At 44.0% G+C, this 21,049-nt stretch overlaps 3 protein-coding genes across 6 annotated transcripts in view; 1 reads left to right on the forward strand and 2 right to left on the reverse strand.

The window, feature by feature from the left end:
* LOC119775395 (limbic system associated membrane protein) overlaps positions 1–21,049 on the forward strand; it is a 747,266-nt gene that overhangs the window by 564,749 nt on the left and 161,468 nt on the right. The window lies entirely within an intron of this gene.
* On the reverse strand, positions 3,384–4,902 carry LOC119775397. 2 transcript variants are annotated; one of them, XR_005279649.1, is made up of 2 exons: positions 3,861–4,902; positions 3,384–3,503 (listed from the first exon to the last, which is right to left on the reverse strand). XR_005279649.1 is itself a non-coding variant. In XM_038273367.1 (2 exons), the coding sequence occupies exons 1-2, from the start codon at positions 4,850–4,852 to the stop codon at positions 3,399–3,401; spliced, it is 843 nt and encodes a 280-aa protein (XP_038129295.1). In that variant the 5' UTR covers positions 4,853–4,902; the 3' UTR covers positions 3,384–3,398. The 2 variants fall into 2 exon arrangements, 1 of the variants encoding a protein (XP_038129295.1); XM_038273367.1 differs by having other exon boundaries at positions 4,115–4,902.
* On the reverse strand, positions 9,756–11,274 carry LOC119775396. The gene is made up of 2 exons (XM_038273366.1): positions 10,487–11,274; positions 9,756–9,875 (listed from the first exon to the last, which is right to left on the reverse strand). The coding sequence occupies exons 1-2, from the start codon at positions 11,222–11,224 to the stop codon at positions 9,771–9,773; spliced, it is 843 nt and encodes a 280-aa protein (XP_038129294.1). The 5' UTR covers positions 11,225–11,274; the 3' UTR covers positions 9,756–9,770.

Raw genomic sequence — 21,049 nt, forward strand, 5'->3', positions numbered from 1 at the left:
GTATCTCAGAGAGAGTTTCAGACCAGCTGTGACAGCAGCACAGCTTGACCCAGAAGATATGGCCAACTCGGGCTTCCGTACTATTGCGCAAATTAGGCTTTTTGAGTAGTTAAACGTAGATTATGGCTTTTATGGGCTTTTTTCTTTAGTCATTTCAAAATTTACTTTAGAAAAGACATTAAAGCTCAAATAATTTACAAGTAAGGTTTGTGTAATATTCTTTTTTTCATCACCAGTTCATCATGTTGTATAGGTTTCCTGGTATTAAGGCTAAACATTAGTATGCTATATTTTCAGTAACATCTGTTGTAATGAATGGATGAGTGAAGGACTAATTCCTTTTGTACCAACTGCTGTCTCATTGCAATCTTCTTATCTTCCTTGGAATATCTTATAAACTATTTCATACCAATGCATTTAATCATTTTTTCTCTCTTTTTAAAACAGCTTTTATTATTATTATTATAATTATTATGTATTTCTTTTTTCAATTCTTTTCTTTTTTGTAGTACTTTGAGGTATTTTTGATGAAAGGTGCAGTATAAATCAAATGTATTATTATTATTATTATTGTTAAATTCATACTATAGCGTTCTGCTGCAAAAGATGATGTCTACTCAAAAACACGTAGGCATAAAAATTAAGCCTGGTATAATAGGCATGTAATACTTATATCACCCTAGTGAGGAGCGCAGTAACGTTTCCATGGGAATAAACAGTGAAAAAATGGTAAATGACAACAAACCCAGGAGTGAGAAACTAGGTATTTGTGTTGACAAATGAAGAACCAGTCTACATAAACCCCCCAAAAAGAATTCGTATGCTATTGAATTCACAAGAAAATAAATTCCCTCTTAAGTACAGTACAAGTACCGTACTACCTTAGCTTGCATGTATAGAATTCATTTATAAATTTAATTGGCTTCAAATTTTTCCACAGCAAACCCAACAATATTTGAAAGATTTTGTGGTACACCCAGACCCGTATTAGTGTGGATTTTCGGATGAATCGTGGAGATTAAATAATCATTACCTTTACATGCTGGACATTTTGTTTCACAGCTTAGCTCCACTGACTAGTCCTTATTTCTTTTTGGGGCAGCTTTCCCTAGACAAATATCATCCGTTTACGAAGTGCAATAAATATCCTTTTAAGTAGACTAAGTACATAAAAAAAATGCTTTAAATTACATTTTAAAAGAGGTTATGAAATGTCACCAGGTAGACATTAAAGGTCCTATAATAATTATTCTTTATTTAGCCATTCAGAGTCCACTATAGGGATATATACTAAAGCGTATTCTTTGTTCTGAATATTAGCAGTTTTCTTCCAACGTCAATGTAAGACACTTGCCTTCAATGAGATGCTGCCTTTCCATCTTTGGTTTCTTTGCAGTATCTCGCACATTCTGGCTATTTGGCTCCTCTTTAGGAAGGTTGCATAAGTCTGAGACGTCCCAAAAGATTAATTTCTATGCTATAGATGCTAAAAACAAGCAGTTTTTGTAACTTTACAGATCGTCTGCTAAGAGAGCCTCTTTGTTTGAACTGTTAACCAGAACCATAAAACTCTTCCTCATGTTATCCCTCATTGACCGGAGAAAGTAGGCGTTCGTTTACTGGGCAGGCGGGGCGTGGTCCTTCAGTTCGTGGATGGGGCGGGTTAAAACTGTCCCATGTAGAATGGCCATGGGCATTCATTTTTACTGTATAAGAAAAGTATAAGTTGGGTTTGCTGAGAGCAGGTTTAATGAGGATTAATCAGACATGCAGGAATCAAACAAAACACGACTTTTTGCATTTGTTTTGCTAAAGGTATAACATTATAACTTATTTGAAAGCTTAATTGGATTTTCATGATATAAGTCCTTTGAAGGTGAGGTGTTCCTAATCTAATGTATTGGGGCAAAGAGCCTAAAAGTCAGATGAGAAAGCACAAACGCTACACATGTAATAAATCATGGATAAGATCAAATCACCAGAACCAACTGTTTTTTAGAGAAGGTTTTCCCAAGCCGCTCTTCAATGGCCAGTATTGGGCATGATTCAGATCTTGCTCTGGTTTAACAAACCTCTTTAAATGATGGTTCACAGTGAGACCTCTAGAAGAGGGATTTGAGCATTTTGAATCACACATTATAATACATCTTTTAATTAATATAAAGCATATATACGAGTCTGCCCCCTCCACCTTATCAGTCCAAAAAATTAACCCCTATGCCATTGTAGCCTCGTGAGACCATCCTGATCTCGCGAGCTTTCAAGGTTTCACTCGCAGATCAGTCTGGAGACTCTCCGTTGAAGAAAATTTGGAGCCGTTCACCAAACGAACGTCCAATCAGCGTTGGCTTTGAGGCGGGTTGAGGTGTGTCGCGACGAGGAGCGCGACAGTTCAGTCTAAAGAACATGGCGGCTTCAGCCGATGAAACTAGCGTTAGCGTGGCTATCAAGCAAGTTTTATCGGAATTACAGAGTATTTCTTCACTGAAAGAAGAGCAAAACACTGCTCTGGAGGCTTTTCTCAGAGGAAAAGATGTTTTTGCTCTTCTCCCGACTGGTTTCGGCAAGAGTTTGATCTACCAATTGGCTCCTCTTTGTCGTCGCTCTGTTAGTACGTCATATGCTTCGTTGATCTGATTGGTTTATTTGGCCCGTCTATCACCAACATAGGCCAATGAGCTAACCAGTATTTTCGCCCCGTCCCAAAATTATTCTACGGAAGGTTTCCAGATGGATATACGGAGAATATCCATCTGGCGGAGTCAGGTTAATGCCATTGTGTTGCTGATGTGTTTCCGTTTTTTGGGTGTTGATAAAAGCGTTGTAAAAAGAAAAGCAGAGGTGATTGTTTTGCTTTTTCTGACGTTATTTTCAGGTGTGGAAATCCACACAGTGATATATTAATATTTTTATATTACATCTTTTGAGTAATATAACGCATTTTGCTTTCCCTCTCCTCCCTTATCAGTCTGAAAAATAACCCCTCTGCCATTGTCTTGCAGTCCTTTTCTGTTTACAGGTGTGAAGAGCGACTTGTTATGAGTTTGGAAGCTTCTTACAAATAGGAAAACTCTTGAGACAAAACCATTTTTGTTCTAATTCTTGCCACCTGAAAAACAAGAACAAATGTTTCAGTTTATGTGAAATATGCAACAAGCTTAAGAACAGCAGCTTCTAAACCATGCAAGGACATAAGCTCTGGAGGAATATTTGGACACATTTGTGTATTTAGAAATCTAATATTTGGATTATCTAGAAGTGAGGATTTAGAACGAGTCATAAAAGACTCTGTAGAAAACCCTTCTACATTTTAAGTTAAGGAAGGCTGATTGAAGTGGCACCATGGATGGGAGATTCCGGTTAGAGAATCAGGAGACTGGAGATAATGTTCGGCAGCTTTAATATGGCTCCAAAGACAGAACATGGTCCATAACAGGCTGAGATGCATAAGTACATGTGAAACACATGTTACATGCTGAGCTCATGGAGCATATGAGTATGGTCTGTAAAAAGGAACAAACATAAAAGTGCTTATGAGCCAAATTAGGATTTCACTAAACATTTCAGCAAACAGCTACAGAAATAAACAAACAATTAACCAAAATCCCAGCAAGCCTCATACAAACACTGCTGGATCAGTAGCAATAACACAAGCCGTGCAACTTCAAATACAGCAACTCTAGGCAGCAGCAGCATTAACTGAACTACTATTAGCAACAAATGCTAACCAGCGCTAGCAATCACAGTAGCTTACCAGAACAGCAGGAAACACAGAAATACGGTGCAAATTACTGATTCACACTACAATTAGATTAAAGCAGAACATGTAAAGAGTAAAGTAATATCTAAAAGGCACTTACTTTATTTATTACGCACACAAATATCCACCATGAAGAAATAAAGATTCGGCGCGCGTCACACTAATAGCGGTCCGGGCGGAAACAAGAAACTAAATTAGGTTCTCCCTCAGTCTTTCTAACACAGCCGCCCCCAATTCTCTAACCTGAGAATTGTATCGAACATAGAAAGACTGCTATATGAACTAAGAGTCATTAGTAAACTGGGGAAGCTGGACCAGTCTAACGACAGGCCTCGTGTAGATTTTGTCCTTTACCTTCACTGTGGCAATACGTACACGTCCATCTGCACCCTTGAAGGTCTCAACCACCGAACCCACAGGCCAAAGAGCCCGCGGGAGCCGTGGATCAACAACAAGAACAACCTGACCCGTAGTAGGTTCCTTGCTATCGCTCTTCCACTTCTGACGTTGCTGCAGTCCCGGGAGGTAGTGTCTGATGAAGGAAGCCCAGAAGTTGTCTGCCAACACCTGGCTGTGTCTCCATCGTCGCTTCCCAAGCAAATCCTCTCCGCCATATAAAGCCTGGGGAAGAGATGAATCCCTGCGTCCCATAAGTAGCATGTTGGGTGTTATAGGATCAGGATCCGAGACATCTGTTGACACATAGCCCAATGGCTTGGAATTAAGAATTCCTTCCACCTCGATCAGTAGAGTCCGCAGAACTGGCTCAGCGACTGACTGCTCTCGTAGGACTACTCTCAGAGCTGTTTTCACCGACTTGACTTCCCTTTCCCAGGTGCCTCCAAAATGTGGAGCGGAAGGTGGGTTAAACTGGAATCTGATCCTCTGCTCTGCTAATTGCTCCTGCAGGCAAGGAGCCATAGCTTCAAAGGCCTCTACTAATTCTCGATTTCCTCCTGTAAAGTTGGTTCCATTATCACAGAGAAGCTCGAATGGTTTACCCCTGCGTGCTATTAGGCGGCGCAGGGAGAGCAGGAAGGAATCTGTGTCCAGGCTTTCGAGGAGATCCAAATGCACACATCTGGTGGTCATGCACTTATAAAGGATGCCCCATCTCTTCTCTTGACTCCGTCTGACCTTGACTGAAAATAGACCAAAGCAGTCTACTCCAGTGGAGTAAAACAGGGGCTTGTGGACACGCAGTCTCGAAGGAGGAAGGTCAGCCATCTGTGGAGCTTGTGGCTTGGCTCGCCAAAGCTGACACTCAGGACATTTGTGCTGGTGTTTACGGATAGCTTCGCGACCCCGAAGAATCCAATAATGCCTGCGAAGTTCAGCCAGAACTCGCTCTGCACCAGGGTGATGAAGCCTCTCGTCACAGTCCTTTATCAGCAGCTTAGTTATATGGTGCTCGGGATCAAGAACGATGGGATGAATTGTCCCCTCCTCCAAATCCACAGCTCGCCGAAGACGCCCTCCAACTCTAAGGAGTCCTGTGGCCTCTTCATACTCAGGTGCCAGGGAACATAGGCGACTGTCAGATGGAATGGAGTGATTATTTTTAAGTGCCTTTACCTCTCGTGGGAAAGAGTCAAGCTGAGCCTGAGCTAAGAGAGCTCTTTCAGCAACCACATAGTCTGAAGCATCAGTGAGATTCTGAATTTCAGCCACACGTGTCCCAACAAAGACCTTGCAGCGGCAGGACTCTGAGTTCAGCCAATACAGCACCGTGGTAGAATCTGACCAGCAAACAACTTCACCAACTGTGAGGGTCAGTTCGTCCTGTATCAGTTTGACCAGCTGAGCTCCAGTTAATGCAGCACTCAGTTCTAGACGAGGCATAGAGAGGCATTTCTTTGGTGCTACACGGGACCTGGCTAGGATGAAAGCCACATGGACGTCCCCACCATGGGTTATGGTCCGCAGATAGGCGACTGACCCATATGCTCTCTCTGAAGCATCACAGAATACGTGAAGCTCCCTGGTCGCTACAGTGCTGTCCGCGCTGGCTGGCACAAAGGGTCTGGGAAACTGCACCTGCTGAAGGATGGGGAGCTCTGCCTCCCACACGGCCCACTGATCTCGTATATGCTGAGGGCCGATAGGCTCGTCCCATGCCACATGTTGTTTCCATAGATCCTGTATAAGGACTTTAGCTCTGGTCGTAAACGGCACAATGAAACCTAGTGGGTCATACTGGCTGGCCAGGATCCTATAAAGGTTCCTCAAGGTTGGAATCTGATTATCAGTAGTGCGGTGCTTGTAACCCAGCATGTCAGTAAGGCAGTTCCACTGCATGCCAAGAGTGGGTTCCTGGAGGTCAGTACTGTTTCGTGACAACCAAAGCTCACTGCAGGTAGACCTGGCACCCTTTGGGAGGTGTTCTATGACTGATGGTAAATTGCTTGCCCATTGTCTGATATCGAACCCTCCTTCTGCAAGCAATTGTCTCAAGCTGTCAATCACGTCCTTAGCCTTTGCGGGATCTGGTGTGCTGTAGAGACAATTATCTACATAAAATGCCTGTGACACAATTGCTGCCAAGTCAGGATTATCTTCTGCATGTTCTTGGGCATGGTGCTGGAGAGCATAGATTGCACAACTTGGACTGCATGTTGTTCCAAAGGGTAGAACCTGCCATTCATATATGGTAGGCTCCTGCTCTCTTTGCATGTTTCTCCAGATAAAACAAAGAACTGGTCGATCACCTGGAAGCAGGCGCACCTGGTGAAACATGCTTCGGATGTCACCACTGATGGCAACAGCGTGCTGACGGAATCACAGGAGAACGCCTATCAAAGAAGGGCCAAGTGTTGGGCCTGGTAATAGCTGCTCATTAAGGGACAGACCCTGATACTGGAAAGAGCAGTTAAAGACAATTCTGTCCTTACCATTATGGTGCACCATATGGTGTGGGATGTACCAGGCTTCTGTGGATTGACTGGCTTCTTCAGATTAGATCTTTGCTACATAACCTTCTGACTGTAGCTTGCGCATTTCAGAGCAGTATGTCTCTGCCAGTTTAGGGTTGCGAGCCAATCTGCGCTCTATCCTTCGAAGGCTGGGCAGCACCGCTTCCTTAGGTGCCTGAAGGGTTATGTTTGAAGAACGACGGAGCAGTGGGGTTGCATAGCGCTGGACTCCATCTATCTCAACCCTCCTTGTAGCTGTCTGCAATAAGGTGATGGCCTTCTGGTCTAGCTTTGATCTAGTTACTGTCTTTTGGCAGTATGGCAAAGTGTCAACCTGCCATAGCCGTTGCACATTCTGGAGGAGCTCTGCCTGGGACGTAGCTGAGGTGAGATGTAGACACTGCTGTCCTCCACGTGCAGTCTGCATGGGTGTGATTGGGCCTTGTAGTGACCACCCAAGTCTGGTACACACAGCAACTGGTCCTCCTTTAGGTCCCTGACGGATAGGCTGGATAGGAGTAATTAAGTGTGGCATATCAGATCCAATGAGGAGTAATGGTTGCACTCCTTCGACCAGCTGCAATGGTAAACCCTTCAGATGTTTATACATTTTCTGAAGGGCTGCTACTGGGTAGTTGTGCTCAGCCAGACTCAGCCTACCTGCAGAGAAAGCATCAGAGATTGGATATCTTTCAGAAGGCTTGGAGAAAGGGGACACTTCAAATGAGACGGTCAGTCCCTCCAGCTGATGGACATCCTGATGAACTGTCTGCAATGGCAGTGTCTCATGTTGCCCTGCAATCTTAAGGTGTTTAATGACAGGTGAGAGAACAATTGTTCTTTCTGATCCATCGTCTAGGACTGCATAAGCCTCCATAGATCGGTTCCCATTATGAATCAGAATCTTCACCACCTTTAGCATAACCCGCTGTGAGCGGTTAGGGCGGTCGATGTAAACCTTAGTGGGTGCTGAGCTCACCATCAGGACTGTACTGGATGAGTCACTTATTGCATCGTGAAGAACTGTAAGGTGAAGCTCCCTGCAGGCTTTGCATGGACGTTTAAGGTTGCAGTCCTCCACTCTGTGGTTGCGACCACATTTCTGGCATCGGCCTCCCTCTTTTATCCAAGTGATGATCTGATGGGTGCTAAGCCTTTTGAAGCTTTCACAAGAGTTTAGAAAATGTTCTTTGTTATCACAATAGGGGCAATATGGCTTCGGTTTTGGGTTTTGCTTTGAGAACCAGGACTCAGCCTTCGACATTTAGCTTTTTACTGTGTGGAGAACAGGTACTGACCTTTCCTTTGAGTAAAGGGGTTTATGCTCCCTCCGGGTCGGTTTTGGCGGCTCAGTCTGGAATAGGGCAGCAGCACGACTAGAAATACGTTTCGCCTGCGACTTAACCTGTAACCAGACGGCCAAGTCAGGGAGCGTATAGGTTCTGTCTGTACCCGATTGTAGTATGCCCCGGCTGAGACAATACTCCACAAAGCTGTCTCTGTAGGAGGCTGGCATTTTGCTTAGCAGCCGGTCAACGTGGGACCCACACATAAGTTTGTAGCCATTTTGTCCCTCAAGAGTTTGTAGCATGCCAACTAAAGACTGAACTGAGAGAGCGAATGAGTCGAAGGCCTGAGCTTCACCCATCTTAAGTGATGGGGTATTGAGGATTGCACCTAGCTCTGATTGGACTAGCTGTCTGGGCTGACCGTATTTCTCCTGCAGAGCTGCAGTGTACGGATGTGAGTGATGCATGTAAGCCTTTGCTAGCTGGAGAGCACTAGGAAGTTTTAATTGACCAATCAGCACCTGAAATTTATATTGCTCACTTAGATGGATGTGGTTATTCAGCAAATTGTCTAGTGCCATTTTGAGTAGGGCAAAATCACTCTCACGACCACTGTCAAACACTGGCAGTGTGGGCCTTGGAATCCCATAAGCAGATGCAATGAGCAGGTCAGTTCCGGATTGTGGTGCTAAACCAGGGAGGGGAACTGCTGCTGGGATTGTCTGGCTGTTACTGGGAATGGCCGTTGCCGTCCTAGGGTCTGACTGTGTAGTTAGTGAAGGCAGTGAATGTGTGAAGTGAGTGAGCCGTGGTTCTGACTGTAGCCCTCTGGTCACTGAGTTGAGGACTGGATGTGATGGCATGAGGTTAGACTTCTGATCTTGATTCATAGTCTGAGTGACAGGACTAGCTGCTGACGCACAAGCACGAGACGGCAGAGGCTGGTCAGGGTTCTGAAACATGAGGGGAATGCTAGCAGGCTGAGTGCTGGGGCGTCTGACCATATGTGCTCCTGAAGGTGGTGAAACAGACTCCCCTGGATGCGGTGGCTGGTCAGCGGAGTTGGTTGCAACTAGCTGAGCTGATGGTTGATGGAAACTCGCTTGTGGAGAAGCAGGTTCAGAGGGAACTATGTTTTCGTCGGATACAACCATGGACGTAACCAATCTCGCCAGCTCTAGGTCAGACTCTGCCTGCTTCAGGCGTCGGTTCCTGTCTAGCCTTTTAATTAAAGCCTCTTTTGCTCGGAGGGCCTCCTCTTGGGCGTGCTGTGCTGCTCTCATCCTAGCCTGTATCTGTTGGTCTTCTACATCGGCCTGTAAATCCTCTTCAATTTCCTGACGGAGGCAATCAAGCTGGCGCCGCTTAATGTTTTCCTCCAGAAATGAAGCTTGAGCAGGTGAGAGATCGTGCTGTGGGTAAAACCCGGTGGAGAAGCTGCTGTGTCTTCCAGACCGAGAGGTAGAGCTGGTTATGGTGCTAATTGTTTTCCTTGTGCTGCTCCTGTGCTTGCTTCTTACAGTGTGAGAAGGTGTTGCAGGATGAGCATGAGGGGCATGGTAAGCAACTACATAGTCCTTTAGGTGAGACGGGAGACGGCTTTCTCTATGGGGTCTGCCTTTGGACTGTCCTGCTTCTGACGCTGCATCATCCATGGTGTTATATTGTTACTTCAATCCGGCTCGAAGGACCAATTTTAATGTAGAAAACCCTTCTACATTTTAAGTTAAGGAAGGCTGATTGAAGTGGCACCATGGATGGGAGATTCCGGTTAGAGAATCAGGAGACTGGAGATAATGTTCGGCAGCTTTAATATGGCTCCAAAGACAGAACATGGTCCATAACAGGCTGAGATGCATAAGTACATGTGAAACACATGTTACATGCTGAGCTCATGGAGCATATGAGTATGGTCTGTAAAAAGGAACAAACATAAAAGTGCTTATGAGCCAAATTAGGATTTCACTAAACATTTCAGCAAACAGCTACAGAAATAAACAAACAATTAACCAAAATCCCAGCAAGCCTCATACAAACACTGCTGGATCAGTAGCAATAACACAAGCCGTGCAACTTCAAATACAGCAACTCTAGGCAGCAGCAGCATTAACTGAACTACTATTAGCAACAAATGCTAACCAGCGCTAGCAATCACAGTAGCTTACCAGAACAGCAGGAAACACAGAAATACGGTGCAAATTACTGATTCACACTACAATTAGATTAAAGCAGAACATGTAAAGAGTAAAGTAATATCTAAAAGGCACTTACTTTATTTATTACGCACACAAATATCCACCATGAAGAAATAAAGATTCGGCGCGCGTCACACTAATAGCGGTCCGGGCGGAAACAAGAAACTAAATTAGGTTCTCCCTCAGTCTTTCTAACACAGCCGCCCCCAATTCTCTAACCTGAGAATTGTATCGAACATAGAAAGACTGCTATATGAACTAAGAGTCATTAGTAAACTGGGGAAGCTGGACTAGTCTAACGACAGGCCTCGTGTAGATTTTGTCCTTTACCTTCACTGTGGCAATACGTACACGTCCATCTGCACCCTTGAAGGTCTCAACCACCGAACCCACAGGCCAAAGAGCCCGCGGGAGCCGTGGATCAACAACAAGAACAACCTGACCCGTAGTAGGTTCCTTGCTATCGCTCTTCCACTTCTGACGTTGCTGCAGTCCCGGGAGGTAGTGTCTGATGAAGGAAGCCCAGAAGTTGTCTGCCAACACCTGGCTGTGTCTCCATCGTCGCTTCCCAAGCAAATCCTCTCCGCCATATAAAGCCTGGGGAAGAGATGAATCCCTGCGTCCCATAAGTAGCATGTTGGGTGTTATAGGATCAGGATCCGAGACATCTGTTGACACATAGCCCAATGGCTTGGAATTAAGAATTCCTTCCACCTCGATCAGTAGAGTCCGCAGAACTGGCTCAGCGACTGACTGCTCTCGTAGGACTACTCTCAGAGCTGTTTTCACCGACTTGACTTCCCTTTCCCAGGTGCCTCCAAAATGTGGAGCGGAAGGTGGGTTAAACTGGAATCTGATCCTCTGCTCTGCTAATTGCTCCTGCAGGCAAGGAGCCATAGCTTCAAAGGCCTCTACTAATTCTCGATTTCCTCCTGTAAAGTTGGTTCCATTATCACAGAGAAGCTCGAATGGTTTACCCCTGCGTGCTATTAGGCGGCGCAGGGAGAGCAGGAAGGAATCTGTGTCCAGGCTTTCGAGGAGATCCAAATGCACACATCTGGTGGTCATGCACTTATAAAGGATGCCCCATCTCTTCTCTTGACTCCGTCTGACCTTGACTGAAAATAGACCAAAGCAGTCTACTCCAGTGGAGTAAAACAGGGGCTTGTGGACACGCAGTCTCGAAGGAGGAAGGTCAGCCATCTGTGGAGCTTGTGGCTTGGCTCGCCAAAGCTGACACTCAGGACATTTGTGCTGGTGTTTACGGATAGCTTCGCGACCCCGAAGAATCCAATAATGCCTGCGAAGTTCAGCCAGAACTCGCTCTGCACCAGGGTGATGAAGCCTCTCGTCACAGTCCTTTATCAGCAGCTTAGTTATATGGTGCTCGGGATCAAGAACGATGGGATGAATTGTCCCCTCCTCCAAATCCACAGCTCGCCGAAGACGCCCTCCAACTCTAAGGAGTCCTGTGGCCTCTTCATACTCAGGTGCCAGGGAACATAGGCGACTGTCAGATGGAATGGAGTGATTATTTTTAAGTGCCTTTACCTCTCGTGGGAAAGAGTCAAGCTGAGCCTGAGCTAAGAGAGCTCTTTCAGCAACCACATAGTCTGAAGCATCAGTGAGATTCTGAATTTCAGCCACACGTGTCCCAACAAAGACCTTGCAGCGGCAGGACTCTGAGTTCAGCCAATACAGCACCGTGGTAGAATCTGACCAGCAAACAACTTCACCAACTGTGAGGGTCAGTTCGTCCTGTATCAGTTTGACCAGCTGAGCTCCAGTTAATGCAGCACTCAGTTCTAGACGAGGCATAGAGAGGCATTTCTTTGGTGCTACACGGGACCTGGCTAGGATGAAAGCCACATGGACGTCCCCACCATGGGTTATGGTCCGCCGATAGGCGACTGACCCATATGCTCTCTCTGAAGCATCACAGAATACGTGAAGCTCCCTGGTCGCTACAGTGCTGTCCGCGCTGGCTGGCACAAAGGGTCTGGGAAACTGCACCTGCTGAAGGATGGGGAGCTCTGCCTCCCACACGGCCCACTGATCTCGTATATGCTGAGGGCCGATAGGCTCGTCCCATGCCACATGTTGTTTCCATAGATCCTGTATAAGGACTTTAGCTCTGGTCGTAAACGGCACAATGAAACCTAGTGGGTCATACTGGCTGGCCAGGATCCTATAAAGGTTCCTCAAGGTTGGAATCTGATTATCAGTAGTGCGGTGCTTGTAACCCAGCATGTCAGTAAGGCAGTTCCACTGCATGCCAAGAGTGGGTTCCTGGAGGTCAGTACTGTTTCGTGACAACCAAAGCTCACTGCAGGTAGACCTGGCACCCTTTGGGAGGTGTTCTATGACTGATGGTAAATTGCTTGCCCATTGTCTGATATCGAACCCTCCTTCTGCAAGCAATTGTCTCAAGCTGTCAATCACGTCCTTAGCCTTTGCGGGATCTGGTGTGCTGTAGAGACAATTATCTACATAAAATGCCTGTGACACAATTGCTGCCAAGTCAGGATTATCTTCTGCATGTTCTTGGGCATGGTGCTGGAGAGCATAGATTGCACAACTTGGACTGCATGTTGTTCCAAAGGGTAGAACCTGCCATTCATATATGGTAGGCTCCTGCTCTCTTTGCATGTTTCTCCAGATAAAACAAAGAACTGGTCGATCACCTGGAAGCAGGCGCACCTGGTGAAACATGCTTCGGATGTCACCACTGATGGCAACAGCGTGCTGACGGAATCACAGGAGAACGCCTATCAAAGAAGGGCCAAGTGTTGGGCCTGGTAATAGCTGCTCATTAAGGGACAGACCCTGATACTGGAAAGAGCAGTTAAAGACAATTCTGTCCTTACCATTATGGTGCACCATATGGTGTGGGATGTACCAGGCTTCTGTGGATTGACTGGCTTCTTCAGATGAGATCTTTGCTACATAACCTTCTGACTGTAGCTTGCGCATTTCAGAGCAGTATGTCTCTGCCAGTTTAGGGTTGCGAGCCAATCTGCGCTCTATCCTTCGAAGGCTGGGCAGCACCGCTTCCTTAGGTGCCTGAAGGGTTATGTTTGAAGAACGACGGAGCAGTGGGGTTGCATAGCGCTGGACTCCATCTATCTCAACCCTCCTTGTAGCTGTCTGCAATAAGGTGATGGCCTTCTGGTCTAGCTTTGATCTAGTTACTGTCTTTTGGCAGTATGGCAAAGTGTCAACCTGCCATAGCCGTTGCACATTCTGGAGGAGCTCTGCCTGGGACGTAGCTGAGGTGAGATGTAGACACTGCTGTCCTCCACGTGCAGTCTGCATGGGTGTTATTGGGCCTTGTAGTGACCACCCAAGTCTGGTACACACAGCAACTGGTCCTCCTTTAGGTCCCTGACGGATAGGCTGGATAGGAGTAATTAAGTGTGGCATATCAGATCCAATGAGGAGTAATGGTTGCACTCCTTCGACCAGCTGCAATGGTAAACCCTTCAGATGTTTATACATTTTCTGAAGGGCTGCTACTGGGTAGTTGTGCTCAGCCAGACTCAGCCTACCTGCAGAGAAAGCATCAGAGATTGGATATCTTTCAGAAGGCTTGGAGAAAGGGGACACTTCAAATGAGACGGTCAGTCCCTCCAGCTGATGGACATCCTGATGAACTGTCTGCAATGGCAGTGTCTCATGTTGCCCTGCAATCTTAAGGTGTTTAATGACAGGTGAGAGAACAATTGTTCTTTCTGATCCATCGTCTAGGACTGCATAAGCCTCCATAGATCGGTTCCCATTATGAATCAGAATCTTCACCACCTTTAGCATAACCCGCTGTGAGCGGTTAGGGCGGTCGATGTAAACCTTAGTGGGTGCTGAGCTCACCATCAGGACTGTACTGGATGAGTCACTTATTGCATCGTGAAGAACTGTAAGGTGAAGCTCCCTGCAGGCTTTGCATGGACGTTTAAGGTTGCAGTCCTCCACTCTGTGGTTGCGACCACATTTCTGGCATCGGCCTCCCTCTTTTATCCAAGTGATGATCTGATGGGTGCTAAGCCTTTTGAAGCTTTCACAAGAGTTTAGAAAATGTTCTTTGTTATCACAATAGGGGCAATATGGCTTCGGTTTTGGGTTTTGCTTTGAGAACCAGGACTCAGCCTTCGACATTTAGCTTTTTACTGTGTGGAGAACAGGTACTGACCTTTCCTTTGAGTAAAGGGGTTTATGCTCCCTCCGGGTCGGTTTTGGCGGCTCAGTCTGGAATAGGGCAGCAGCACGACTAGAAATACGTTTCGCCTGCGACTTAACCTGTAACCAGACGGCCAAGTCAGGGAGCGTATAGGTTCTGTCTGTACCCGATTGTAGTATGCCCCGGCTGAGACAATACTCCACAAAGCTGTCTCTGTAGGAGGCTGGCATTTTGCTTAGCAGCCGGTCAACGTGGGACCCACACATAAGTTTGTAGCCATTTTGTCCCTCAAGAGTTTGTAGCATGCCAACTAAAGACTGAACTGAGAGAGCGAATGAGTCGAAGGCCTGAGCTTCACCCATCTTAAGTGATGGGGTATTGAGGATTGCACCTAGCTCTGATTGGACTAGCTGTCTGGGCTGACCGTATTTCTCCTGCAGAGCTGCAGTGTACGGATGTGAGTGATGCATGTAAGCCTTTGCTAGCTGGAGAGCACTAGGAAGTTTTAATTGACCAATCAGCACCTGAAATTTATATTGCTCACTTAGATGGATGTGGTTATTCAGCAAATTGTCTAGTGCCATTTTGAGTAGGGCAAAATCACTCTCACGACCACTGTCAAACACTGGCAGTGTGGGCCTTGGAATCCCATAAGCAGATGCAATGAGCAGGTCAGTTCCGGATTGTGGTGCTAAACCAGGGAGGGGAACTGCTGCTGGGATTGTCTGGCTGTTACTGGGAATGGCCGTTGCCGTCCTAGGGTCTGACTGTGTAGTTAGTGAAGGCAGTGAATGTGTGAAGTGAGTGAGCCGTGGTTCTGACTGTAGCCCTCTGGTCACTGAGTTGAGGACTGGATGTGATGGCATGAGGTTAGACTTCTGATCTTGATTCATAGTCTGAGTGACAGGACTAGCTGCTGACGCACAAGCACGAGACGGCAGAGGCTGGTCAGGGTTCTGAAACATGAGGGGAATGCTAGCAGGCTGAGTGCTGGGGCGTCTGACCATATGTGCTCCTGAAGGTGGTGAAACAGACTCCCCTGGATGCGGTGGCTGGTCAGCGGAGTTGGTTGCAACTAGCTGAGCTGATGGTTGATGGAAACTCGCTTGTGGAGAAGCAGGTTCAGAGGGAACTATGTTTTCGTCGGATACAACCATGGACGTAACCAATCTCGCCAGCTCTAGGTCAGACTCTGCCTGCTTCAGGCGTCGGTTCCTGTCTAGCCTTTTAATTAAAGCCTCTTTTGCTCGGAGGGCCTCCTCTTGGGCGTGCTGTGCTGCTCTCATCCTAGCCTGTATCTGTTGGTCTTCTACATCGGCCTGTAAATCCTCTTCAATTTCCTGACGGAGGCAATCAAGCTGGCGCCGCTTAATGTTTTCCTCCAGAAATGAAGCTTGAGCAGGTGAGAGATCGTGCTGTGGGTAAAACCCGGTGGAGAAGCTGCTGTGTCTTCCAGACCGAGAGGTAGAGCTGGTTATGGTGCTAATTGTTTTCCTTGTGCTGCTCCTGTGCTTGCTTCTTACAGTGTGAGAAGGTGTTGCAGGATGAGCATGAGGGGCATGGTAAGCAACTACATAGTCCTTTAGGTGAGACGGGAGACGGCTTTCTCTATGGGGTCTGCCTTTGGACTGTCCTGCTTCTGACGCTGCATCATCCATGGTGTTATATTGTTACTTCAATCCGGCTCGAAGGACCAATTTTAATGTAGAAAACCCTTCTACATTTTAAGTTAAGGAAGGCTGATTGAAGTGGCACCATGGATGGGAGATTCCGGTTAGAGAATCAGGAGACTGGAGATAATGTTCGGCAGCTTTAATATGGCTCCAAAGACAGAACATGGTCCATAACAGGCTGAGATGCATAAGTACATGTGAAACACATGTTACATGCTGAGCTCATGGAGCATATGAGTATGGTCTGTAAAAAGGAACAAACATAAAAGTGCTTATGAGCCAAATTAGGATTTCACTAAACATTTCAGCAAACAGCTACAGAAATAAACAAACAATTAACCAAAATCCCAGCAAGCCTCATACAAACACTGCTGGATCAGTAGCAATAACACAAGCCGTGCAACTTCAAATACAGCAACTCTAGGCAGCAGCAGCATTAACTGAACTACTATTAGCAACAAATGCTAACCAGCGCTAGCAATCACAGTAGCTTACCAGAACAGCAGGAAACACAGAAATACGGTGCAAATTACTGATTCACACTACAATTAGATTAAAGCAGAACATGTAAAGAGTAAAGTAATATCTAAAAGGCACTTACTTTATTTATTACGCACACAAATATCCACCATGAAGAAATAAAGATTCGGCGCGCGTCACACTAATAGTGGTCCGGGCGGAAACAAGAAACTAAATTAGGTTCTCCCTCAGTCTTTCTAACAGACTCATTAAATCCTTCAGTTTTTACATAAATAAAGAAATATATGATTTCTCCAGTATTTTAATAATACAGGCTGCACATTATGTACCTTTCTAGGATTAAATATAACCTCAGATATTACTTTAATAAGGTGATTTGAAAGAAATAATGTGGAGAAATCAATGAAAGACAACTCTTTGTTTCACATACTGTTCTCTCAATATTGCTGTATGAATTCTTCTACATAGGCACTCGTGCATTCCTTCATCTAACGGCCTGTATTTTGATATTTTTTCTTGCTTGGAGCTTCTTCTTCAGCTAAACTCTTGTCTAATTTTGTACAATTTATGATTTATTGCACAGCATAATAATAATGCACTGTTGTATAATTTAATATCACTTCTCAAGGAATGATTAGCACTTATTGTCCTTCCCCTTGTTTTACTGTCTTTTTATTTCTCTTTTCACCATAAAGACAAGCCTGTTGTGTTTGTTTAGCTCTCACACTTCTGCCATATCATTTAACAATAATTTTAGTTGAAGATATGATTATGATAGATGCATAGTCATTTATAAGTCCCCTGCTGATCCTAAATTATGTTCTTAACGTGTCATTATCTTGTGGCAATGATTTTTGTGCGGCAGTTTAATAGAGCCTCTGGGGCCTGTGCCTTAGAGCATGTATAATCTAATGACTGGATCGATGAATCAATACATTTTCACTTCATTATCATCTTAGTTGGTGGTCTGGATGTGGTCTAATGAAAGGATCTATGCCAGTTCTTCCGGTCTAAAATATTTATTTCAAAAACGCTGTTGATGCTGGAATTAACAGACAAAAAAGCCCCAAACTTGTGATGTTTTTTTATCACAGGTGCAATCTCAGCATGAAATGGATTATTAAGAATATTCTTAAAAAACAGCCTCACACGGTCCCATTCAAAACATTTAACTCAAAAGTTTGCTATAGTTGTTACATTTATGTAACCTTGATGAGACTCTGGGGAGCACTTTAAAATGAGTTATCCTTGGCGTTAAGTACTTTAAAAAGCTCCTTTAACATTAGTGGGAGTCACGCTGGGTTGCCATGGCCCATTCTTAAATGGGTTTGTTAAGCACTACTAATGATTACACCCCATAGGAGAAACACACACACACACACACATATATATATATATATATATATATATATATATATATATATATATATATATATATATATATATATATATATATATATATATATATATAATTATGGGAATGCATGTCTGTTGCCATGGTTACACTAATAAATAATATAACCAGCGCGAGCACAGATTCATGTTTGATGAAAGATACATTGGAATTTGAAATGCTGGTTTATTTACTCCTTAATGTCGACTCTTAAGGTGTCGTTTCCAGTGTTGGGAAAGTTCTCTTTCTACGTGAACTAGTTCAAAGTTCAGTTCACACATTTTAAAATGAACTAGTTCAGTTCATAGTTCATAATTCAAAAATTTGAACTAAGTTCACAGTTCCCAAAAATGAACTAGTTCATAGTTCTTTTTTTTCATATATTGCTGAATTACACCATAGCCTACTGTAGAACCACAGACAGCAATTATTTTATCAGTTGTAACACTGAAACTGTGCGTCAGATTTCATCTTCATATCCAGTTTTGAATCCTTATCCAACCGGGGTTTACATTAGCATTGAGGGGACAGCATTTCACCATTGTTGCTTTAACGCTTTGTTGCTGTCCATTCACTTCACACTAGTAGCAGCTGCAGCTTTCACCCCTACAGTATATTCTCAAAAACATCAGAAAAAATGTGCTGCTTGAATGGTCTTTTTTATGAGGAATTATTAAAAGAAAAACAGGAAAGTAGTCTTTAAGGTGCAAATGTTTTTTTAATTTTAATAATTTTTTCCATTTGAAATTTCATTTCAGTACATATGCCGTTTCAGATTTGCTTTGGATGTTACTGAAGTGCGGATTTTTTTTACTGAAAGCCAGCGGGCAAAGTTTGCAGAGAAATGTAAGCTTGTTGCCATCATCCTCACCGACCACCTGGTCATAAAACTGTTTTAAGTGATCATACTGCTGCTTTGTCGCATCCACGGTCGCCTCCATGCTGCTGTGGCTTCCACGCTGCATTTTGTTTTGATGACGCACGCGCCTGTAGGCTACGATACTGGTAGCTGGTGTTGCCAGATTGGGTGTTTTTCCCGCTACATATTAAGGCCTGTTTACGGTGTGATTTAGCCGGGGTTTCACCTGGAGGGCTCTATAGAAATTTGGCAACCAATTGAACGAAGTTGAACTGAGAGAGCGTGCCGTTCACAGACGCCAGAATGAACGAGTTCACAATAACGTTCATCAGGCAGTAATAAAGTACGTTCAGTTCACGTTCGCCCAAAATATGAACGAGTTCATGAACTTTCATTCAATGAACGCTTTCAGGCACAACACTGGTCGTTTGCATACAGGTTTTCTCTCCAGTCATTTTATACAAAAATTCTTTATAATGATTGATATGAAGGAGTCGTTCACGATTTTCAAAAATATTTTTACAATTCAACAACTGCACAAAACCTGCAGTCCACTTGGGTGGGGATGTCAAGCTGGTGTTTACTTTTGAATGATGAGCTTTCAGTTCATGCAGTACTATTACACACTATATTTTCCTTGCACATTGGAAGCAGTGTTTATTCTGTTTTTTTTATTTTTTATTTTACGATTTATTTAATTTGAAGATGATTTAATTTAGCAAGCTTATAAGTATGTTTTCAGAAAAGATAAATTAGCCTTACAATAGTAATATATTTTTATAGATTCTTAGTCTCAGCTACAGTAAAATTAGCCTCGTGAGACCATCCTGATCTCGCGAGCTTTCAAGGTTTCACTCGCAGATCAGTCTGGAGACTCCATTGAAGAAAATTTGGAGCCATTCACAAAACGAACGTCCAATCAGCGATGGATTTGAGGCGGGTTGAGGTGTGACGCAACGAGAAGCGCGACAGTTCAGTCTAAAGAACATGGCGGCTTCAGCCGATGAAACTAGCGTTAGCGTGGCTATCGAACAAGTTTTATCGGAATTACAGAGTATTTCTTCACTGAAAAAAAAGCAAAACACTGCTCTGGAGGCTTTTCTCAGAGGAAAAGATGTTTTTGCTCTTCTCCCGACTGGTTTCGGCAAGAGTTTGATCTATCAATTGGCTCCTCTTCGTCGTCACTCTGTTAGTACGTCATATGCTTCTTTGATCTGATTGGTTTATTTGGCCCGTCTATCACCAAAATACTGGTTAGCCAATCAGCTAACCAGTATTTTCGCCCCTTCCCAAAATTACTTCTACGGAAGGTTTCCAGATGGATATGCGGAGCAAATCCATCTGGCGAAGTCAGGTTACAGTAAAATAGGGATAGAGAAAAATGTGAAAGACAATTGTCAATGACTGCAAAAGCTTTTTACCTTAAGATATAAAAAGTCTGATTTTACCAAGAATTTTATGGAGGTAATTTGACCAAAAACAGCAGATTGTCAAAGTTCAAAGTTGGAAAGTATTTTCCGTTATATAGAGTGAATATCGTTCCATCATTGGAACTCTGATGTACTTTGAGTGACTTTTCTTCCTTCCTTCTTTTTTTTTTTTTTTTTTTTTTTACTTTTTTTTTTTCAAATTTGTCATTTTTTAGATCTTTATAAATTGCATTTTACAAAAACTTTGGAGTGAGGAGCGAAGACATATTTTTATTTGTCAGCTTAACAACTTCATTTCTATGGATCCAGACTCATTGTTTGTATTGGGCTTGAAGTGAAGAGAATGTATTCTCTAAAGGCAATTTGTTAAACTCAGTCTAAAAATAAACATTTAAACTTTCATACAAAACAGTATTTTCACAGTATTAGGATTTACCCCATCTGCCTTTAGGTTTTTACATAAATAAGACGAATAGCAGTCTGCTTTCCACCCCACCCCCTTTTTTGTCATTTGGCATTTCTGATAGCTAAGCCAACCCTCGCAGCAAATCACAGAAGACCTGCGTGACCTTCTCATCTGACAGAGCTTCTGTCAGTCATATATTTGATCTTCTGAATCTCGCAGCAGAGCTGACTAACCTTCAGAGCTTTCTTTACAAATGTTGCAGATATAGGGCTAATAGACATCAAAGACACTTTAAATTTTGAAATTTAACCACTAAAAGAGAGACAGATCCACATTAAAAATGCAATCACCAAAATACATGACAGGAAAAAGCTGCCCTCTTTTTCCAACATAATCATTTAAGATAGGCAAGATGAAACTCCAGTAAGTCATAAAAGGCAGCAAATCTCTAGAGTTATTCCTTTGTGATTTTCTGAAT

The sequence above is a fragment of the Cyprinodon tularosa genome, unplaced genomic scaffold (genome assembly GCF_016077235.1).
Source record: "Cyprinodon tularosa strain WSP-4 unplaced genomic scaffold, ASM1607723v1 ctg87, whole genome shotgun sequence".
Classification (NCBI taxonomy): domain Eukaryota; kingdom Metazoa; phylum Chordata; class Actinopteri; order Cyprinodontiformes; family Cyprinodontidae; genus Cyprinodon; species Cyprinodon tularosa.

Coding starts and splice junctions, on each gene's coding strand:
- LOC119775396 (XM_038273366.1), bottom strand. CDS start 11,224: ATGACCACCAGATGTGTGCATTTGGATCTCCTCGAAAGCCTGGACACA. Junction 9,876..10,486: donor TACGTATTGCCACAGTGAAG/GTAAAGGACAAA, acceptor TCCTTTTTACAG/ACCATACTCATATGCTCCAT.
- LOC119775397 (XM_038273367.1), bottom strand. CDS start 4,852: ATGACCACCAGATGTGTGCATTTGGATCTCCTCGAAAGCCTGGACACA. Junction 3,504..4,114: donor TACGTATTGCCACAGTGAAG/GTAAAGGACAAA, acceptor TCCTTTTTACAG/ACCATACTCATATGCTCCAT.